Source organism: Nyctereutes procyonoides, unplaced genomic scaffold (assembly GCF_905146905.1).
Source record: "Nyctereutes procyonoides isolate TBG_1078 unplaced genomic scaffold, NYPRO_anot_genome, whole genome shotgun sequence".
NCBI classification, from domain to species: domain Eukaryota; kingdom Metazoa; phylum Chordata; class Mammalia; order Carnivora; family Canidae; genus Nyctereutes; species Nyctereutes procyonoides.
In genome coordinates this window covers 2,792,753-2,813,882 of record NW_026575051.1, presented here as the reverse complement: position 1 = coordinate 2,813,882, position 21,130 = coordinate 2,792,753, and the positions used below count along the sequence as shown (strand labels likewise).

The window sequence follows — 21,130 nt, the reverse complement described above, 5'->3', positions numbered from 1 at the left end:
ACACCCAGCCACACCCACCCAGCCGGTGGAGACCCCAAAACTTGAAAGGAGGGGGAATACTGGGTAGGGGGAGTGGCAAGAGGCTTTCCCCTGCTGCCTCCCTCCCACCTGTCTCTCCTCTCATTGGCCCCTCTCTCCATTTTTGGGTCACTGGATGTGCCTGGGCCCCAGGGAAGTTATGTAGGACAGGTCCTGGCTCCTAGGGGGATGGGTTACGGGAAGGAGACCCAAGACTCAGAGGTATACTAGTCCTGGAGAGTTAAATAGGAGAGAGGGTAAGGGACAAAAGGACTATCACTGCTTCCTTGTGTCCTCCATATCCCCAACCCGAAGCCCTCTCTCTCCTCGGCTCCCCCCTTCACCAGTCTGTCTCCTCCTTTGGGGTTTCAATTAGGAAGGCTGAATTGCCCTCGGCCCCATTTTCATCACCCTTTATCCCATTTACAGGGTCTCACTGTCCTTTTAAAATGCATCTTTCCCACCTGACCATCGTCTTGCATTGCCCATCCCTGCCTAATCACTATCCCCTGCCCAGGGCCAGCTGGCTCCTCAGATTATCGTTGTTCACCACCCAACCCGGCATATGTCAGTCCTGACCAAAGAGGCAGGGGGCGCTCTCCACCCCTGAAGTTCAATCTTCTCAGACCCGCCCACTCTTTAAGGCCTCGGGAACAGTGCAGGGGCTGTAACTGGGCACACTCTGGGGGTTAAGGACGATTCCCCACGCCACAACCTGACGCATCTAGTCGGCGGGGTCTCCAGCCCCCTTTTCTAGCGCCAGGTCTCTCGTCACGTGGCCTGCGGGGCTGGCCTGTGATTGGCCTCCTCGCGCAGCTCATTGAGGTACGGCCGCCTGAAGACGACCGGCCCCGTCACGTGACAGTGGAACGCCGCTGCGGCTCTCCTCAGGCCACAATTGGCTGTTTCCGGTTTACTCGGAAACGCGCGTGCCATTTCCGTGCACGTCTGCAGATCCGGCTGACGATTGGCCAAATTCCCTTTCGCTCCTCCCCCAGCAGGAGGCGGGGCAAACCGGGCCCTGTGAGGGCCAGGATTGGCGGGCTCTGGAGGTTCGGGGCCGGCTTCTACTGTCACGTGGTGTGTGCGGTTTTCTTATCACGTGGGTGCTGCCCAGGTAAGAAGAGGCCGCTATTCCTGGGTCTGGGGTCCCTTCTCGGCGTTCCGTGCGGTTTTTGATAGTCAACTCTCTACCAGCGTAGGCTGCATGAGGGGAGGGCGGGCTCCCGCAATCCTGCTCGGCGGAGGGGTGAGTGGCCGGCCCCGCCCCTTCCGGTCCTCGAAGCCTCGACCACCGCCCTCACCCAAAATCCTAGCGGTTGGCTCCTGAGGGGGGAGTGAAAGCCGAGTCTGCCTTAGTTTCCCCAGTTTCTCTTCCAGCTTCAGGGACCTTTTCCTTCGGTGTGCAGAAGAGGGTGGGCAGGGCCTGTCTATTCAAGGGAAGGATTCCCGAGATGCGACTTCCTCGGGTTCTTGTGGGGTGACACCAGGTTCATTTCGTGCTCTCAGGCCGCTCTGCTCCTGTCTCTCCTTTGGATGCCGGCGCTGTTGCCTGTGGCCTCCCGCCTTCTTTTGCTACCCCGAGCTCTGCTGTCCATGGCTTCAGGAAGCCCCCCGTCCCAGCCTTCGCCGGCTTCAAGCTCCGGCTATGTTCCCGGCTCGGTCTCTGCAGCCTTTGTCACCTGCCCCAACGAGAAGGTCGCCAAGGAGATCGCCAGGTGGGGGACCTCAGTGTGGAGCGAGGAAGGACGATCATGACCGGAGAGAGTTGGGGGTGGGAAAGAGTGCGCTCCCTAGCTTCCTGCCTGATCTCTGGCTTTGGAACCCTGTCTCTGGGCTGCCAGTGCAGAAAGTCAGGTCATAGGGCGTTCTGAATGGGGCTTTGTCTTCACCTTCAGGGCTGTGGTGGAGAAGCGGCTGGCAGCCTGCGTTAACCTCATCCCTCAGATTACATCCATGTGAGTCAGAAGTTGGGGGGTTAACCTAATTCTAGGGGCTTATGGGCAGTACTTTTCCTTGAGGACAATCTTTGCTCCCTAAACACTCTCCCTAACCTTTTCAGCTATGAGTGGAAAGGAAAGATTGAGGAAGACAATGAGGTGCTGATGGTGAGAAACATTTTCCCATCCGATGAAACCTCAATTCCCTGACTCTCATCCCTCTCCCTCATCTGACATCCTGGAATCAACCCCACTCCTTGATTCAGTCATGTTTATCTTTGCCTCTTAGATGATTAAAACCCAAAGTTCCTTGGTTCCAGCTCTGACAGATTTCATTCGGTGAGAATTTTGACGTGGGCAGCCATGACCGTGTGGAGGTCGGGCACTTGCTGGGTGGTCTCAGGGGGTGGGGGCTCCTTTAGGTATATCTTTTTGAGTGATCCCCTCCCATTTTCCCACAGTTCTGTGCACCCTTATGAAGTGGCTGAAGTGATTGCATTGCCTGTGGAGCAGGGGAACTCCCCATACCTGCATTGGGTGCGCCAGGTTACAGAGTCAGTTTCAGACTCCAGCACAGCCCTACCGTGATGAGCCCTGTCTCTGCCATGTTCCCCTCGTATACTTCAATGCCCTTGACTTCCAGGTGATGACTGGGCCCCTAATAAATCCTGTCTGTAGTTCACTCTGCCTTTTTCCTTGTCACATATGTGAATTTGGCTGGGAAGATTAGAAGTGCTTCTAGTCCCTGGTGTTCTCATCTTCCAGAATGACCCAGGGCTGCTAGATTTGTTTATTTACCTTTATTTCAATCATACAGAGTCTGGGACCCTTTATCATTCCCCCCCTCCTCAGTCTCCGTCCCCAGGGGTTAAATAATTTTAAAAAATATTTAAAAAGCTGTAACAAAATAACATCAAAGGAAATAGGAAGAGGGATGGAGGAAGGGTCAGGAATCGGGAAGGGAATAGAGAAGAGAGAGCCTCTTCCCCAGACCCCTCACCTGGATTCCAGCCTGGGCAGTAGGGAGAACTATCCCCCTACCTCCCCAGGTACATCCCAGCTGTAGGTGAGGTCAGAGGTCAGGGTATGAAAGTGCCGGTGTGTGTGAATGGGGAAGTAGGCAGAGGCAGGCTGTTCAGAAGATGCCCCCACCTCCCCACTCAACCAGGTACTGCACAGAACCATCAGGCCGTACTCTCCGAGCAAGGACCCGGACAGGGTCTCCTCGGGAGAGGTAACCAACCCCACCTCGGACTCCTCCCCCAGTCCCAGGAGACAAACTACGGCACAGGGGAGAAGGGGGTGCAGAGCGTCTAGGAAGACCTGGGGAGGGGGCTGGGACTGAGGAAGATGAGGCAGTCATCGAGTGGGGGGCACTTTTAGGGATGTCTGTGGGGAAACCAATGTGAAGTTCCAGGGGTGACCTAGGGAGAGAAGGCAATCGTGAGTCCAGATGCTGGTAAGGATGGACCAAAAATGGAGCTGACATGTGAATCAGAGGCACCAAGATATCACATTAGAGACTGAGGAACTTAAGAGCACACAGGTGAAGAAGGGTGGCACAGGTAAAGGGGTAGAATCTCACCTGTCTGGGGGTTCACCATCCCCAGAGGTCCCTGCGGTGCTGGCAGAGGGGTGGAAGGAAGCGAACATCCGGATGGGACTGCTGGGTTTGGGGAGGGGGAAAGTCAGAACCCGAAGCAGGGGAACAGGATCCTCTCCCACGAAGAAGAGCAAAGCTCAAACAGCCCCAAGGAATCCCCATCCCCAGAACACTAGGGGTCCAGACATTGGTTCTGGAAGTATCTCTAAGATAAGAAGTGGGTAGCCAAGTGGGAGACGGACAATAATTCTGGGTAAGAAAGTCCAGAAGATGTAGACAATCGAAGGAGAGATTCTAAGGGTACATGCATCTGCTTGGAATGGGGAAGGAGCACTGACCTGGGCAGGCAGCGGGCGTCTGTGGGCCGGAAGTTGTAGCCGCTGCTGCCCTGGTAACTCTGGTTAGGGCTGGGGGGTGGTGGAGACACTGAGGCCTAGAAGAAGGAGCAAAGGACTGAGAGGGAATCCTTGATTCTTTCCCACACCACCATTTGGCTCCACGGGGGTGCCCCTGCCCCTGTACCTGCAGTGCCCTCTGCAGACGAGCCCGCTCCCTTTGCTCCGGGGGCTCGGGCTGATTGCGCACTGCTGAGGGTGGCCCCAGCTCCTCCATTTTCCCCTTCTGCCTCCTCCTCAGGGGCTCTGGCTCCGGCCTCCGGCGCTTCCCCAGGGGACGTGAGACCCCTCCCCCAGGGCCCTGCCCTGAAGGGAAGCTGTAAGAGGCCTCCTTATCCCCCCAGCCCCCTCCCGGACACCCCAAAGACCTCCCCATATCCATACATATGCCTCCCTCCATTAATACCCTGAGAACTTCCCCATCCTCCCTGGACCAGTGACCTGGTGGGGGCTCTGTCTCCAGTAAGGGGCTCCACAGGGGGAGGGATCCGAGCATGGAGACCAAACAAGCATTTCCTCTTCTTAATCTCCCTCCCTGAAATGAAACTGGGGTGAGAAAAGAAATGATATAGGGTCAGTGCCATAATAAAGGGCCCCTCTGATGCTATTATTCAGTCTTTTTCAGAGATGATCTTCCAGGTGAGTCGCAGCCCCTTCCCTCCCAGGCTTCCATATTTGCCTCTGCATTTCTTTCTGAACCTCCTTCCAACTCACCGGTCTTTGTGGCTGTTGAGAGCAGAGAGGAGTTTGGAAGAACGTTCTCCCTTGGGGGTGTCTGAGAGCTGGGAAAGGAGAATGGGATCAGGGGAGCAGTAGTCCCTCTCCCTTCTCCCTTTCTCCATCGTTCCCTGTTCCACTCTCACCCCCAAAGCCTCAATATCCCTTACCTCCCCGAGGAGCAAACTGTCCCAATTCTCAGAGGTGAAGGGGAGGATCTCGCGGTCAAAATCAAAGTATTTTTTCTTACAGCAAACGCTGAGGTGATAGAGGACAAGATGGGCCACATCCACCCTGGAGAAATAATGATCTGTCAATACAAAAGCCTGGAGAGCCCCAAAGTGGGAGGCTGGGGGTGCTGAGAGAGGAGCCATGTGGAGGTGGTGCCAACTCACCAGCGAAGCTGTAGCCTCCTGACCTTCTCAGGGCCACCCCGACACACACAGCATTCGAACTCGTAGAACCTGGAAGTGGGCGAGGGGGAGAGAGCATGGAGGACTTATGAGTAAGGATGGGGTGCGTAGGGGAGGTCAGCTTCAGAGGCTGGGGAGACATGGAGCTGAGGCAGCATGGGGCCTGAGAGGGTGGAGCAGGGCAAGAGTGCTCTCCCTTGGCTCCCAGGGAGCCAGCCCCATCTCACCTGTCCCCGTAGAGGAGCGGCTTGCTCAGACACTGGGTGCAGGCCTCATGGAACCACTGCAGGCAGCTCTGGCACTGCAACATTTTCAGGTTCCACCTGAGAGGGAACACAGGACTGGTGACCTCCAGACACTACCCCGACCTGAATGGCCCCAAACCCTACTCACCACCTACTTCTGCTTTCTTCAGCACTCCCTTCATCCTATTCTTTCTCCTTCATTCCCCAGGATCCCCCCACCCACTCCATCATTCATTCCCTCCCCACCACTCTTCCACCCCTGTCCCTCATTTACTCACTCCCCAGGGCCACCACAGTAACAGTAGCTCTGCTGCCGGTTGCTCAGATGTCCAGCGTCCCAGTCTAGCCCCTTTAGTCCATAGGGCAGTGACAGCTTCATGCCCAGCATGGCCCGGGCATAGGGGCCCTTCTTCAGTGCACCCCCCCTCTGCAAGGAGGAAACAGGCCACCTCAGAGGGGTAGGGAACAGGAAGGCTTGGGAGAGGTGGTGGGGGAGGCTCTCACAGAATGGTGACCTTACCTTGGTGGCAATGGCAAAGACACACTGGCGACAGACCCAGGATGTGCCCTCTCCCTCTCCAGGGGCTGGGGCCCTTGGAACATGGCAGTCCTGGTGATAAGCTGAATAATGATAATATTGATGGTAGACCATTTACTGCACAATATACCTGTGTGTGCTAGTGACTGGGATAGGAGGAGTCTGGGCCACCTCATTTCATCTTTGTGATCTGGCTGCAGTGGATAAGTTACCCTTATTTTACAGGTGAGGGGACAGGCTCCTAGGGGCTTGGAAATTTGCCCAAGGTTTTATGGTTTGTAAAGGTGTATTTGAACCATCCTCTGTCTACAAAGCCCACACCTCCTGATTCCATGGCTATTTCTCCCTGTGCTGGAAGAGAAGTTACAGAGTTGAGGAGACTGGCCAGAGCAGTGGCTTGGGGACTCAGTCAGGACAGGTGGCCTAAGGATCAGTGGTGGAGGGAAGACTTAGAGGCAGCCTGGAAGGTTCAGGGCAAGCTAGACCGTTTAGGTATCCTGCCCTCTCACCGTGGCGACACTTCTCACAGCTGACCAGCCGGTTTCCAGGGACCACAGTCTCAGAGCGACAGACACAGCAGAGGAGTTCCTCCCCGGGGAGGGCAGCTGTGAGGGAACAGTGTTGTGGGGCCTGTCCTTAAGCCCCCTTTACATCCCCCAAGCCCGGTTTCTGCTTTCCACAGCATGCATGTATTTGGGCCTCTAAGGTCTCACCAGGGCTAATGTCTTTCCATAGAACCAGAAACTGGGAATCGTCCTCAAACTGGACCAGACACACCTCCCGGGAACTGTCCACCTGGAATGGATGAGCACAGGAGATGAAACAGGAATCGGAACTACATAAGGAGAATGGGGGAAGATAATAAGTCAGAAGTCAAAGGTCTTACCTTCTTGATGGTCCCCAAGTATAACAGTCCATCCGTCCACCTGGCCAGCACATCTTGACCCTCCCAAAGTCGAGGCCTGGGGCCTGAGGTGGGAGCAGGGGAGGCTGGGTCCCAAAGTGGGGGGGCACCAGAGCGGCTCAGCCGGGGGGGCTGTGCCATTGCATCCTGGGGGGGGGGGCTATCCAGAAGTGGGATGGGAGAAGGTTATGAATGTTGAGAAACTGTCCCCATTTTTCTTTGCCTCAAGGACTCAAGCAGCTGTGCTACCAGTCTCCAAATATGAAATACCTGGATAGGAAATCACACAGCACCCCTCCCAAGCTTCATGACTCCAGCTTTTCCAACTCTGGTGACTGGCTCTCCTCTCCCTAACACCCCCCACCCCCCAACCTAGTTCTCTAGTTTCCCAGCTTCCAGAGCTCCCCTGGGATACTGTATCCTGGCCTTGAGATTTTAAGAGGAATGATGGTTGCAGAAGCAAAGGTTACCATTCAGTTTCTACTGTCACCTTCTGTTTAGAGATACCGTAATTGGGGTGTTCTGCTACCCAGAGAATGTGTTTTGGGAGCTTTTCTGGAAATGTTTTCCAAATTAGAAACGGCTGCCTCCCCGGGCCCCTGTGTCTCCAGAACAATAATCCCCATGCCAGGTTATGTCAGGTCACCCTCAAATACGGGGCTCCCTGTCCCCGGGGTTAGATAACTTCCTTGAGTGCCCTGGGAGGGGGGCGTGTCCCAGTCCCAGTCTCTACTCCCCAGGACAGCGAGTCCGAGAGGGGACTTGAGTCAGCCCAGCGCGAGCCGATGCCTGGGCGGCGAGGCTCTCCCGCCCGCGCCCTGCGCGCCGACCCCCGGCTCCCTGCCCCCCCACGGGCGCCTCCCGCCGCCTCCTTACCAGTGACAGCTGGGGCCGCCGGGAGCCGGGCAGAGGCAGACGTGGGAGACCGAGACGAACCCCCCGCGCGGGGAGGGCACGTCTGGGCGTCGGAGGGCGGGCAGGCAAGGGCCGGGGGGTCCCCAGGCCCAGCCCCTCCGTCCCGGCAGCTCTGGGGCGTATGACGCAGCAGCCAAAGCAGCGGCAGCGGCAGGAGGAGGCGGCGGGGGGAAGGAGGGGAGGGGAGGGGAGGGACAAACCGGCTCGGGGGGAGGGAGGTGGGAGGGGAGGACTGGGGGGAAGGAGGAGCCGGTGGGGGGGCGGGCACCACCTCACCCCACCTCCCTCACCTCCGACGGGCCTGGAGCGCGCCGAACGGGTGGCGGCCTCCCCGCGGCTGGGGCGGGTGGAAAGTCAAGACCCAGAGCGAGAGGGAATCCCTGCAGCCCCTTCCTCGGAGGGAGATCCGCCCTCGGGGCAGCAGGGATTCCCCCCCTTCCCCGCAGCTGGCCTCCAGCCTGGCCCCCGCCCCTTGCCACATGCGTTAACTGCCCCCCCAACCTCCATGGTCACTCCAAGTCCCGCCCCTCGGCCCCAGTTCGCGACCCCGCCCCCCATTCACCCGTCCCGTCGCCCCCGCCACGCCCTCCTCCCTCGAGTGCCCCGCCTTCCTCCCGCCTTTGCCCCGGCCCCGCCCTCCCCGCGGTAAGTCTCCCCCCGCCACACCGCCGCCGCGCTTCTGCGCATGCGTGGCCCCTCCCGCGCGCGGCACCTGGGTGGACCGAGCCCCTCCTTTACCGGGCGGTGGCCGTTGGCGGTTGGCGCGAGCGAGTCAGCGGGCGTGCAGCCCACCCAGCGCTTGGAGGGCGGGTACACGGACCGGGAGAGCTAGTAACGAGGCGGTAACGCCGCCGAGAGCCAGCCAATGGGCAGCGGGCGGGCCGGCCCCGGCTCTTCGAATGGGAAGGCAAGGAAAGAGCGGGAGGGAGAGCCAGCAGTTTGTAGGGAGGGCTCGCCGGCCCGGCCTCTGGACTCGGGCTCCCACTTTCCCGCACCCACCGGACGAGCTCGCCGCGTGGAGCTGGGTGGCCTGCGGCAAACCAGTGACGGCGGTCGGCCAGTGGGCACATCTCCTAGAGGCGGACAACCAGGGTAACCATCTAGACTCCAGGAGATAGCCAGGTAGAGAGAAAAGCTGAAACCCTTGCTCTGCAAAACACAAATACTCGGCAGAGTAGACGATCCACAGTTCCCATTTTTACAGATACGGGCCATTGTTAACAAAACCTTTATTTAAAGAAAAAAACCTGTTCTTTATTTGATAGACCCAGGTCACACAGCGCCCCTCCCCCCAACAAAGCATCCTTCAGTGCCACCCCCACCCCCCCTTCCCAAACACAGAGGATCTGGATCTGTCTTCATTTCCTGTTAGCCTGAGCCGTACCAATAACACACTGGTTCACCTGCGGGCAGAGGTTTTAGACAGAATAAAAATGTTTTCTGAGTAACCAAAAATAACAGTTTTCTCCAAGATCACCTCCCACCCCCAATATTGGGGCTGCCCTCAGAAAATACTGAAACAAAGGCTCTGAAGGCAGATTCAGCCTGGTCTCAGTTAAGGTTAGGTCTATGCCCACTAACCACACCAGGACTGGAGGAAGTGAAGAGGCCTGAGAAGGGATAGAAGCCACACACAGGAGCAGAGATAGATGGAGCCTCCATTTCCAGTAATACCATGGCCCGGACACCCCAAGCCTTCCTACCATTTACTGGTTAATAAGTTAGATAGAACAACACTCATTTAAGAACAAAGGCTCCTTGGAAAATAAATGATCCCAAGTCTACACAGGATAGGTACAAGATGAGTCTAGAATAAAGACTACTGGGTTCTGTCTAAAGGACACAGGAGGCAACTTAAAGGAGTTCCCATTGGCCAATGATGGGGCAATCTGAACATCAGAAGAAATAATGACTATAAAGGATATATATCAAATCCATAAGCATCTGCAAAATGACACCTCCCAAACCAAAACTCACTTGGTCACCTTTGGAAGTTGCCAAGACATCAACTTCTAATAGTGAAAATCGATAAAGAATCCTACAGGCATTACTGGGTGGCTCAGCGGTTTAGCGCCTGCCTTTGGCCCAGGATGTGATGTGAGACCTGGGATCAAGCCTCCCTGCATGAGGCCTGCTTCTCCTTCTGCTTGTCTCTGTCTCTCATGAATAAATAAAATCTTAAAAAAATAAAAAAATCCTACATTTACCCTGCCTTTGCTGCTATATAGACTAGGTTTCAGAGTAACCAAATAAATCGTAAGGGAAAAATTCTTTGTAGAAGAGACAAGACTAATAAATGTAAAGTTACTGAGAAAATTAAACTCCTTGATGAAATAACAAATCTAGGTATGATCATTGTTCCAAAAATCACTAAGTGAAATCATTAGGTCAACAATCCCATTTCCAGGAATCTCCCTAGATAGCTATAACTGAACAAATACAAAATGACATCTATGTATAAGGCTAGTCAACGTGGCCTTGTTTGTAATAGAGAAAAGAGTGGAAACAACCCAAGTGTCCAGTAGAGGGAACTGGTGGATAAACTTTGGTGCAGCCACACAGCAGAGTCCTAGGCAGACATCAAAATAATGGGGTAATCTCTGTGTGCTGGTGGGAGAGTAATCCCAGGAATGTCTGTTTAGCAAAACAAAGTACAGAACAATATACATATATGAAAAAAGAGATGTCTTCTATAGAAGAGGGAAGGGAATAAGATGCATGTTGCTTCTATTTGCAAGAAGAAACACTGAAAGGATAAGTAAAATGATAAATGACAAAAATGACTGCCTCTACCAGGACAGGTAGGGAGAATGGGGTACACATGGGAGGTAGGAAAACTTCCATGTTGTGCATAGCTTTTATACAGTTTTGACCTCTTAACTACCTATTTTTAAAAAATAAAAACCCCAAAAGCCAATAGCTAAAAATGGATTCAGAGAGGTAATGTCCCAGATGCCCGGCAAATGTGAATCCTTTCCAGATGAATGTGCCCTTGGCCTAAAGGACTGAATGGATCCCTAAAGGGTCAGAATGGAGAAGCCTACAAGCATCCAGGAATCCTGACAGGGCCTGGGCCTGGTGGTAACTGCACCTTGGAGGCAAAGCGTAGGGAGTTGAGGGACTCAGAGACGTTCTCTTCGAGGGGAGAAATGTTCACGAACATCAGCCTGTGGAGAGAGAAGTGGGAGCCAAACCCCAGCATCAGTGGCTGGGTGGAGCCTGCACCAGGTTCCCACTATTTCCCCTTTCCCACCCCTGATCCCAGCCTCACAGTCTCCAGCCAACCTCTTCTGTCTGTCCCTTTCACTCACATCTTAGCGCTGCCACCCAGAGAGTTCTGCAGCAGGTAGGTGAGTTTGCTGTTCCGGTAAGGAATATGGGACTCCTAGAGGGTTGGAGGAGATAGGTGATTAGGATAGGAGCACCCCAACCTACCCCATGTCCCACTGGCCCTCATCCCCATTCCTACCTTGTTGCTCAAGGCCATGATGACCAGCCCCAGGGTGGACAAGCTGCTGTTAATGGCTTGTGTTTCCCGAAGGCGTTCCCGCTCCCCAGGGCCAAGGGCTAAGCTGGGGTCTAGCCGCTCACTACCAGCCAGGTCCACAAGGTTGAGGGAGGCCCCACACTGCAGGCCTCGTCCAGTGTGCTCCCCAGAGATCTGCAGCTGGAACACGCTGTGACTACGTGATGATCGCTCATTCTGGGACGTGCGGGCCACTGCCCGGTTCTGGTGGGCCAGATGGAGCAGGGCCTCCACCTGGGGTGGGGGTAGCAAAGGGCAAAAGCAGGCTGGGAATCAGCAGACAGCTATGTCGGTGGCAAGGAACCAGAGCACCCTAAGCTTTCTTTCTAGTCACTGAAGAGGCAAAATGACCAAGTAAAATGCACAGTGTGTCTGAGAGTACCAAGGAGGAGAATAAAGCAGAGTAACGAGTGTGTGAAGGTAGGGTGAGGGTTGCAATCTTAGACAAGATGGCCAGGGACAGCTTCAGTGCCTGAAGAGAGCAGAGCGGCTAGAGCTGTAGTAGGAATGAGGCCTGAGATGCAGTGGGTGGGGGCCAGGAAGCCTTCGGCCACATGCACCACTCTACCCCCTCGTTCCCAAAGGCAGACAGATCTATCCTGTGGCCCATAGGCCAAAACTGATGTGACCACCCACCCACGCAACCTGCCCTTCCTCCATCCTCCCACTCTCTCCTGTTCCTTTTCCATCCACCTGCACCTTGTGCCCCCTCCATCCACTCTTCCCCGTTCTCCAGCCCCAGAGGCCCTCAGTCCTTACCTCCTTCTCACAGGAGACAGGAACGTATCGGGCATTGGTGACAGTAAGCTCCTCACTCCCAGGCCCTGCCCGGCGGATCTCACACTCCCCGCCCTGGCCCTTCCGGGTCCCAGTGGCCAGCAGGTCTCGGACAGTCTCATTATAGATCTCCACGTAGCTTGCCACAAAGCTGTAGGTCCAGCCCTGGCCGCCCAGCTCCTGGGCCACGGAGAAGAGGTGCCGCAGGGCCCGAGGGATCAGGCCCTCCACCTGAGGGTCTCTCCCAGGCCCACCCTCCATTGTGAAGGTCTTGCCACTGCCTGTCTGGCCATAGGCAAAGATGCATACTGGGTAGCCGTCCAGGGCTGACTGGACAAGCATGGCAATCTCCTCAAACACTTCATCCTGCCTGCTCCCTGGGGGGAATACCCGGTCAAAGGAGAAGTCATGGCGGGTGGCGGGGGCTGGCGCCCCACTCAGGGTCCCACGGCGCTCATCACACCGGGAAACGCTGAGACGTGTGGGCGGATCAGCGGGCCCGCCAGGGCCAAAGGGAAACAGGAGGAAGCCAGGGGGTGGAGTGGGCTCCCCTGGAAGGACAGGGCGGACTCGGCAGAATACGCGGATGTTGCCTTTGAGTTCCTGTAGCTGGTTGTGTAGTCGCCGGCGCTCCATCTCTAGCCCGTGGAGACGTTCTCCTTGCTCCACCAGGAGGGCCGCCTGGCCTGTGGCCTCCTCGCGCAGAGATGCCACCTCTGCCTGGCTGCCTGACAGAGCTGCTTCTGATGCCTGCAGCCGCCTCTGTCCGGAACAGAATGGACAGAGAGAGTGAGACACTGAGGAGTAAGGACAAGTCACGATGATGTGGTGCGGTGGGGGTAGGGTGGTCCCTGTCCCCAGGGACTGAGTTTGCCAGGGAAAGAGGAAGAAAATAAGAACCAGGGTCCCAGATTAGGGAGTGCTATGGAAAGAGCCAAAAGGGGCACAAGGACAATGATATCTAAGCTGACACCCAAAAGTATAGGAATACGCCAACAAAAAGACAGAGAATGGAGGGAACATTCCACAAAGAGGGAAGTATATATGCAAACTGCCCCAAACAGATGATTAAATCATTTGATAAATGACAAGTAATTCCATCTAGTAGGGAGAAGTGGGGCAGAAAGCAAGATACAGGAATGAGCAGGGGTGGAGAAGGACAGAGGAATACTGCTGGAAAGGTGGTCAGGGACTCCCAGCCCCCAGAGACTTCAGGGTAACCCAGAAAGGTGGGTTGGCGTTTGCTGAGACGATGGCCCTTACCTCCTGCTCCTCCAGCCGGGCAGCCAGTCCCCTTCGCTCCTCCTGCAATCCTAACTGTTCTTTCTGGAGCTCTCGCAACAAGCCCTCCTGTGTGCACTGCTGCTCTTCCAATTCCAGTACACGGGCCCTGAGGCTCCCCAACTCCTGCTGGCCCTGCTCAGCCTGGGCCTGCACCCTGGCCAACTCCCCTTCCAGTGTCCTACACTCTGCCCCCTGGGCCTTGGCCTGTTGTTGGGCCTCCCTGAGTTGGTCCTGCAGCTGTTGGTTCTCCTGGGCCAGTGTCTGAGTCCTCTCACGGCAGCATTTCAGCTCTGCATTTAGGTCACACAACTGACCCTTTAAGTCCCAGGCCGGACGCTTGGTGGGTTTCCTCCCTCCCACCATCGGAGGGGCAGCTGCTGAGATGGACATAGAAAGGGCAAAGGTCAGGGAGGTCGTGGCTTTCCCTCTCTGCCCCCCTCCTAGCCTTTAAGGCCTCCACACCTGATGCTACATCTCTTTCCCCTCCAGACGGGGAGGGAACCAAACAGATTTTTCGGGGAGTCCTCACCACCTCTTCTCTTCCCGCTCCTAGCCTCTCACCCAATGGTTATGTCAGTCACCTACCTCCAGGCTTCTGGGCAGGAACAGCAGGGCCCGATTTCTGATTCTTCAGCACTAGAGAATTGGAGAGTGAACATAAGGAATCATAGCACCGGTATCCTTCTACCTCCATCACCCTCCCTTTCCACATACTCCGAATCTCTTCCCAGCCCCCACTCTGAAGCACTATTACCCGTGGCAATCGCTGTGGAACATCGGGGTCCTGTCTTCTTGGGAACTTTTGGAGCTGTTGGGATATGGGAGCAGAAAAAAGTAGAACAATCAGTCTCAGGATGGCATGAGCTCTGGCTGGGCCAGGGGCAGAGGGATTGCTTTTTCTGAGGGTGAGAAATAAGATAACTTCCCTCGTCCCTGAAATCTGGCCAGCTTCTAAAGATATCCCTCCCATGACCAGAAATTACTCAAGACACCAAGGAGTAAGTTGGACCAAGATAAGCAAAAAGAGCAGGGAGCAGAACTGGGTTAAGTATGCTACCACTTATATAATAAAATGTTGGAGAACATGTCCATATTTGCTTGAACATTCATAAATTGGCCCTGGAAGGGACAAGGCAGTTGTCCCTGGGAGGGGAACTGGGCGGCTGGCAGACAGGGGTCGGAGGGAGACTTTCCACTGTATAATGCATTTTGTGCCTTTGGAATTTGGGGGTGGTGGGCAGAGGGAGAGGGGGAGAGAGAACCCCAAGCAGGCTACACACCCAGTGTGGAGCCTGACACAGGGTTCCATCTCATGAGATGGGAGACTTGACTTGAGGCGAAATCAAGAGTCGGATGCTTAATCCACTGAGCCACCCAGCCCGCCCCTTGTGCCTTTGGAATTCTGAAACAAGTGAAACCTATTACTTATCCAAAATTAGCTAAAATTGAAAGAAAAGAAATAAGTGAGTTGAAGAGCGCTGGACTTTCATGCCCTTGGTTTCTGCCCATTCATAGAGCCAACCTGTGATCTGGTTTTGTGTCTGTGTTCTTGCGGTGAGGGCTGGTGCTCTGGATTGGGATGTGGCAATTTTAGTCACTGTATCCAGTCCTCGTGTCCTTTTCTGGAGGTAGACAAGAATGGAGTCCATTTAGTCTCCCTCACTGGCTTAGACACTCTCTCTCTCTCTCTCTCTCTCTCTCTCTCTCTCTCTCTCACACACACACACACACACACACACACACACACACACGTGCATGCAAAGCTTTCCAAACCCAGCTTACCTTCTCAGGCTCTAAGGCATCCTCCATCTGGTCAGGCCCCCTCTTAAACCTAGTTCCAGGGAGAGGCAGCCGAGAAGGAGCCTTGACCAGGGGTTTCTTCAGCTCTATGTTCCCCCTCACTTCCAACAAGGGGGACCTCTGCTGGGAAAAGAGAGAGACCCTTCAGACAACCCTTGGAGCCCAAAAGTCCTAAGAACTCCCCTTCCTGTTCTTCTAGCCTAATTATCAACCACCATCAAGCACTGACTGAGTACCTCTCGTGTACAAACCGGGGCCCATGGATTATGTACCAGCCAAAAGGCACAAAAGATAGAAGTGCAACATGATGCAAAAGAGGGAGAAATCTCTACGGGAAGAGCTGGACAGACGCTGGACCTCAGCTAACTCTCAGGGTAGTACCTACACAGGCAGAGAGAAATGGACACTCTTTTCAGAAGGCAAAACTTCAAACATGCACATGACATATGGCTGGGAAATCAACAGGCTCTTTCAGCTAGAATGGAGGATCACAGTTAAGGGAGAGACTGGAAGATGGGTAAGGCTGAAGGCTAGATGGGAGGAACAGGTAACATTTTATTTTTATTTATATTTATTTATTTATTTTGAGAGGCTCCACACCCAGCAGGAGCCCCATGTGGGGCTCGATCTCATGACCCTGAGACCAATCATGACCTGAGCCGAAACCAAGAGCCTGATGCTCAACTGAGCCACCCGGGCACCTCAAGCGGGTAACATTTTAGAAATTGTTTTAAATGCTTCATCTGTATCAACTTAATCCTTACAGGAGCCCACTGAGAAGGTGCTATTATTAGCCTTATTTCGCAGATGAGGAAGGAAGGCATCTAGAGGTAAAATGGCTTATCTAAGTTCATCAGTGAGTAAAAGGTAGAGCCACGGTTAAAATCTAGACAGTCTGGTTCTGGAGGCCGTGCATGTCTTTAACCACTAGACTAGACTGACCCATAGGACTTTGATGCCAGGCAAAGGAGTTTAGGCTTTAGCCTCATTTATGTGGAGAACCAGATATAGTTTCTGGTCAGGCATGTGAAAAGTATACAAAAGAGCCTACTTATAAAAAATAATGAGTTAGGTCAGCCTGGGTGGCTCAGCAGTTTAGCGCCGCCTTTGGCCCAGGGCGTGATTCTGGAGACCCGGGATTGAGTCCCACGTCAGACTCCCTGCATGGAGCCTGCTTCTTCCTCTGTCTCTCCCTCTGCCTCTCTCTCTCTCTCTTTCTCTCTCATGAATAAATAAATAAAATCTTAAAAAAAAAAAAAAGAGTTACAAGTAGGCCGACTTGCATGAAGAGAACTAAGAAGCAGCATGACACATGTACCACCAAAGTACAGGTATTGGGCGGGGGCAGTGGGAGAGATCCTCTCCTAGGCACTGCAATTTGGTGCTTAGAGATTATGATTATGTCCACTCCATGGCTACTCTCGACTAGGGTGACCAACTATTCTAGCTTGCCCAGGACTAAAGGGTTTCTCAGGACAGAGAACTTTTCCATGCTAAAACCAGGTCCTGGTTATGCAAACCCTGCTCCTATATGACCATCAGGAGAGTAATATGTATACAGATCAATGTTTAATTTTCACTATAGTTAACTTTTAATTCCAAGGCTAGTCTCTCTGCCCTTTGGCTCACTTTATTCAATCAATACTCTTAGTCCTCACTATGCCAGAAAATGATCTGGGTTTGGGAATAATAGATGTGATCCCTGCCCTCAAAATACTCAGGGAAAATGGAGAAGAGAAGCATTTTTAAAGAGATTATTAAAACTTTACTGAGTGGTATCATAAAAAAAGTATACCCCAAGGAGGGAATGAGCATGTAGTTCAGATGCGGAGAGTGTCAGAGAACACCTCTAAAGTCTTTTTAGGCAAAACCTGGATGATGAGAAAGACTTAGCCAGGGGACTTGGGCCAAGGAGGAGCCTCCCAGGCAGAAAGCAAGGACGGGTGCATGCAAGGATGCCAAGTTGTTCTGTTCAGATGACACATGGAGTGTGCATGGCAGGTAGTATGCCATGATAAGGAGTCTAGCATTTACTGAAGGCAAGAGGGACCCTGATGGTGGTTTTTAGTTAGGAGAGTAGTAAGACTAGATTTGTACCAAAAAAGCAGTGTGAAGCAATGTGAAGAAGTAGATGATGAGGGATATGACAGGCAGAGAAAATGCATCATTCCTTTCTTCCTTCATCCAATAAGGATTTTCTGCACTAAGATTTGTTGCAAGACTGCTCTGGACCAGACATTGTTCTAGAAGCTGAGGTGAGTGTAATGAACAAAATCCCTGCCCTCCCAGACAGGCTCCCTGTAGGGAGCCTGATGTGGGACTCGATCCCAAGACCCTAGGATCACCTGAGCCGAAGGCAGATGCTCAACCACTGAGCCACCCATGTGCCCCTCAAAGGTTTGTTTATTAAGGACAACTCCAAAGAATACAGTATTAATTCTCTTCCCATCTGTGATATAGAGCCAGACACAATGACTCCCAACTATCCACAATGAAAAGCATAAGAGAAATGCTTCCCTTCCATGTGTACATCAGACTCCAGTCCTTCATCTATCTATTGGGAAAGAATCCTACCAATCCTTCCATTTCTCCTCTACACCATCAACTGTTCACTCTAATGGATCATTCTTATCTGTATTATAACACATGCTATTATTTCTTCCAACCTGAAAAGAGTTTCTTGACTCTGCTTTCCCTGTCAGCTTTTTGTTACTCTCTGCAGCAAAACCCTTAAGTGTTCGCTAGAATATTCACCATGTCCAGATTCTCTCCTAAACTCATCCCAATCAGGCCTTCACTCTTATTGTGTCACCAAAACTACTCTCCTTGAGGTCACAAGTACATTGTGTGTTGCTATGTCAACTCTGCATCTTCCTGCTTCTGGACCTATCACAGCATTTGATAGAGCTGTTCACTCCCACTTCCTTAATACACTTTCTTCATTGAGCTTCCAGGAGACCATCCTCTCTTGGTTTCTCCATCTCTCACGGCAGGTCCTCCTCATCTTTCCAAACTTTAATGGTGGTCTTTCTGTTCTCTATCCACATTCCAGTGCACTCTCATCCATACGCTGACAACTCCAAGATTTATACCTCTAGCCCAGACCTTGTTCCTGAACTTCTATGCAACTACCTTCTCAATGTCTCCACTTGGAAGTCCAATAAACGTGTCAAACTTACATCCAAATGGACTTCCTAATGTCCAAATCCCTTTCGAACTTGGTCCTCTTACAGCTTTCTCCATCCCAGTTGATATATCTTTCAGTTGTTCAAGCCAAAAAATCCCAAGTCTTCTCGTTCTCTTACATACCACATCTAATGTCAGCAAAGGATGACAGAACTGACCACATGTTACTACTTCCACTGCTACAACCCTGATCCATGTCAGCATCACCTCTCAGGTTATCATTCTCCACTGGTTATCAACTGGGGGTGATTTGACTCCCTAGGGGGCATTTGATGACGTCTGGAGACAGTTTGTCGTTGATTAGGTGGGAGTTGCTACTGACATCTAGTGGGCAGAGGCCAGGAATGCTGCTACCATCAGACCATGTACAGGACAGCCCCTACAGTAAAAATGTCAATATTATGGAAGTTGAGAAAAACTGCTGTATTCCTTCCTAACAGTCCTCCTTGTTTCTTTGCTTACCCTTGATGTTTACTCTCAGTGTGGCAGCTAGAGTGATCCTCTTAAAATGTAAGACAGATCTTACCTGCTTAAAACCATCCAAAAGTCAAGCGCCTCACAACAAAGCCCCAACAAGAAGCAATGGGGTCGACAATCCCACTCTCCATGCTCTGACTTCCCCTCCCACAATTTGCCCCCTTGCTCACTCCATTTTAGCTTTTGCTACACAATTCTTGAAGGACTTTGCTCTAGCAGATTCCCTCTGCCTGGAACGCTCTTCCCTCAGTAGCCACTAGCCTTTGTCCATCATCTTGTTCAAAGTACTTATTAAACTTTCATCTTCATAATGGAGCTTACTAAGACCACCCTATTTAATACTGTATCCTGCAAGTTGGCCTCCCCTCCTCTTCCTTAATCTGCTCAAGTTTTTCCTTCTGTTCATAGCATTCATCACTTTGAAATAGAGTTCTGTAACTTGTATTTCCTGGCTCCCCACAGAATGGCAGCTTCTCATAGAATGGCATCTGTAGGGATGACAGGGATTTGTCTTGTTTGTTGCTGCATCCCAAGTATCTACCACCGTGCTTGGTACACAGTAGGTGCTCAGTAAATATGAGAAGGCTTCTACTGTTTTTCACGGTCACATCATACTCATCTGCTCTTTAGCTGTCGGGATACAAACAATGTCTCTTCAGGCTGAAACCTGCTTTGGGTAAATCTGAATGTGAAATACTAGCAAACAGAGGATCCAGGCAGGAGCATTTCTCTGGCACCAAAAGTCAATACACTCTGGCTGTCACACATCTCTCTCGACTGGAGAGGGGAGGCTGCTGATGGTTGTGAAGTGCTGTAGGGCCACCGATAAGAGAAGAAACTAAGTCCCAGGGGCAGAGATCTCTGTAAAACCTGACGAAGGAGAGAGAATGAGGAATCCTTCAATTCAGATTACCGCATTCCCTCTATCCCCTTCCTGCCCTCCAAAGCGACAGCAACCGGAGAGAACAGGAAAGATCATCAGCGGGGATTTGGCCTCAGGCACCACTTCCCCGAGGGAGACGGAATCTCAGAACTCTTCTCAATCACACACTGCAATCGCTGGGCAGGAATGGAGAGGTGGGTACAGAGTCAGATAAGCCCGAGAATTCGAAATCGAAAAATCCTGGAGACATCAGTCAGAGCGGGGAGGGCTGGCAGACGGGCACCCCGACGCCCCGGGGCTGCTCCCAGCCCTCTCCCTCCCGCCTGTCCCCTGCGCGAGGACGCACGGGCCTCTGCTCTCCACGCAGGCAGGACCGAGGCCGGCCGGGAGCGGGGGGCTCGCCAGCGTCGCGGGCAGGAGACCCCTCGCGGCCCCTACTCACCTGCGGCTCCATGGCCAGCACCGGGCCACACGCGCCAGGGGCGCCCGCTGGAAGAGGGCAGGGCGCCGGGGCTTCCGGGACCCGCGTTCTCTCGCCGGCTTGCGACACAAGCCACGCGTGTGCGGGGCTGCGGGGCTACCGACCCGACGCCACACCCGCCACTTTTGAATTCCAACCGTCGCCACCCTTCTCACCTCCCTCCGCACGCAAGGGCCAATCGTCGCCGTCGCCACGGCCGAGACCAATCGCAGCGCCCCCTGCCCCTCGAGGCCACACCCCGCCAGGCCGGCACCTTCCCCTTCCTGCTTCGCCGGCGCCGGGGAGCAGGAGGCTGGTCACACTTCCGGCTGCCCTTCCACCTCTCCCGCCCACCCCGCCTCTAGCCGGAGTCGGGCTGCGCTTCCGCTCGGCTCCCGGCTGCAGCACGTCACGTCAGAACATTCCCGGACAGCGCCGCGCGAACTCTTCTGGGGTGGGGGCGGGAACGCTGGGAGAAAGGAATCGCGCGAGAGCACACGGGACTCGCTTAGGGGGAGGGGCGCGACCGGGCAGCCCCCCGCCCCCAGCGAGAGCGGCGCGGAGCTGATCGTTACCCCCGGCTGGATCTGTGCCATTAGGGTTGGTGACTCGGCGCCTCGCCGCGGAGGCGAGGTCCCTAAAGCTCCCAGGAAGTGGGAGCAGGAGCCCGCCGGTGGCGTGAGAGTGGCCGCGTCTACCCCCTCCCCATTTTGGCATTTTTCTCCAAACCTAAACACTTGAGGTGCAGCTTGGCGCTCCTGGAAGCCCGACAGTGGGGATTCGAGGCTCAGGGGGGTTTTCCCGGCAGTCCCCCTCGGCACCCCATGTCCTCGGTACCTGGGCGCCGGTACTGGTGCCGGGGAGCTGCCTTAGGGCCCCGGAGCCTCCATCCCACGGACGGCAGACTGCTTACATTTAGGACGTTTTTATGCTTCTCAGGCTGTCTGCACGTGCATTATCTCTTAATAATCGCTAAATTCATTGAGCTCTTACTACGGTCGAGTGTTTTGCATCTCTTCTCTGCAAGCTGGACAAAGGTAGGCTTAGAA

General features: G+C 53.8%; 3 protein-coding genes across 10 annotated transcripts; 1 reads left to right on the top strand and 2 right to left on the bottom strand.

The window, feature by feature from the left end:
- The first annotated feature begins 1,029 nt into the window (after window positions 1-1,029).
- Window positions 1,030-2,640, top strand: CUTA (cutA divalent cation tolerance homolog). Of its 3 annotated transcripts, none has more exons than XM_055330374.1 (6): window positions 1,030-1,135; window positions 1,528-1,736; window positions 1,917-1,976; window positions 2,081-2,126; window positions 2,248-2,297; window positions 2,420-2,640. In XM_055330374.1, the coding sequence occupies exons 2-6, from the start codon at window positions 1,555-1,557 to the stop codon at window positions 2,544-2,546; spliced, it is 465 nt and encodes a 154-aa protein (XP_055186349.1). In that variant the 5' UTR covers window positions 1,030-1,135; window positions 1,528-1,554; the 3' UTR covers window positions 2,547-2,640. The 3 variants fall into 3 exon arrangements, with proteins under 3 accessions (XP_055186349.1, XP_055186347.1, XP_055186348.1); XM_055330372.1 differs by lacking the exon at window positions 1,030-1,135 and adding an exon at window positions 1,136-1,267; XM_055330373.1 differs by lacking the exon at window positions 1,030-1,135 and adding an exon at window positions 1,291-1,419.
- A 103-nt stretch (window positions 2,641-2,743) lies between these two features.
- PHF1 (PHD finger protein 1) lies at window positions 2,744-7,848 on the bottom strand. Of its 3 annotated transcripts, none has more exons than XM_055330909.1 (15): window positions 7,650-7,848; window positions 6,756-6,933; window positions 6,583-6,664; window positions 6,379-6,474; window positions 5,852-5,952; window positions 5,610-5,758; window positions 5,314-5,409; window positions 5,069-5,137; window positions 4,844-4,967; window positions 4,671-4,738; window positions 4,398-4,502; window positions 4,084-4,273; window positions 3,900-3,994; window positions 3,544-3,624; window positions 2,744-3,382 (listed from the first exon to the last, which is right to left on the bottom strand). In XM_055330909.1, exons 2-15 carry the CDS (start codon window positions 6,912-6,914, stop codon window positions 3,094-3,096), a joined length of 1,704 nt encoding a protein of 567 aa, XP_055186884.1. In that variant the 5' UTR covers window positions 6,915-6,933; window positions 7,650-7,848; the 3' UTR covers window positions 2,744-3,093. The 3 variants fall into 3 exon arrangements, with proteins under 3 accessions (XP_055186884.1, XP_055186885.1, XP_055186886.1); XM_055330910.1 differs by having other exon boundaries at window positions 3,544-3,621; XM_055330911.1 differs by lacking the exon at window positions 3,544-3,624.
- Window positions 7,849-8,996: 1,148 nt separating this feature from the next.
- KIFC1 (kinesin family member C1) lies at window positions 8,997-20,222 on the bottom strand. Of its 4 annotated transcripts, XM_055330841.1 has the most exons (11): window positions 20,064-20,222; window positions 15,058-15,198; window positions 14,798-14,897; window positions 14,030-14,083; window positions 13,861-13,911; window positions 13,255-13,652; window positions 11,974-12,753; window positions 11,158-11,448; window positions 11,000-11,073; window positions 10,780-10,855; window positions 8,997-9,091 (listed from the first exon to the last, which is right to left on the bottom strand). In XM_055330841.1, exons 1-11 carry the CDS (start codon window positions 20,073-20,075, stop codon window positions 9,047-9,049), a joined length of 2,022 nt encoding a protein of 673 aa, XP_055186816.1. In that variant the 5' UTR covers window positions 20,076-20,222; the 3' UTR covers window positions 8,997-9,046. The 4 variants fall into 4 exon arrangements, with proteins under 4 accessions (XP_055186816.1, XP_055186813.1, XP_055186815.1 ...); XM_055330838.1 differs by lacking the exon at window positions 8,997-9,091 and having other exon boundaries at window positions 9,098-10,855; XM_055330840.1 differs by lacking the exon at window positions 8,997-9,091 and having other exon boundaries at window positions 9,098-10,855; window positions 13,255-13,649.
- Between the last annotated feature and the right edge of the window lie 908 nt (window positions 20,223-21,130).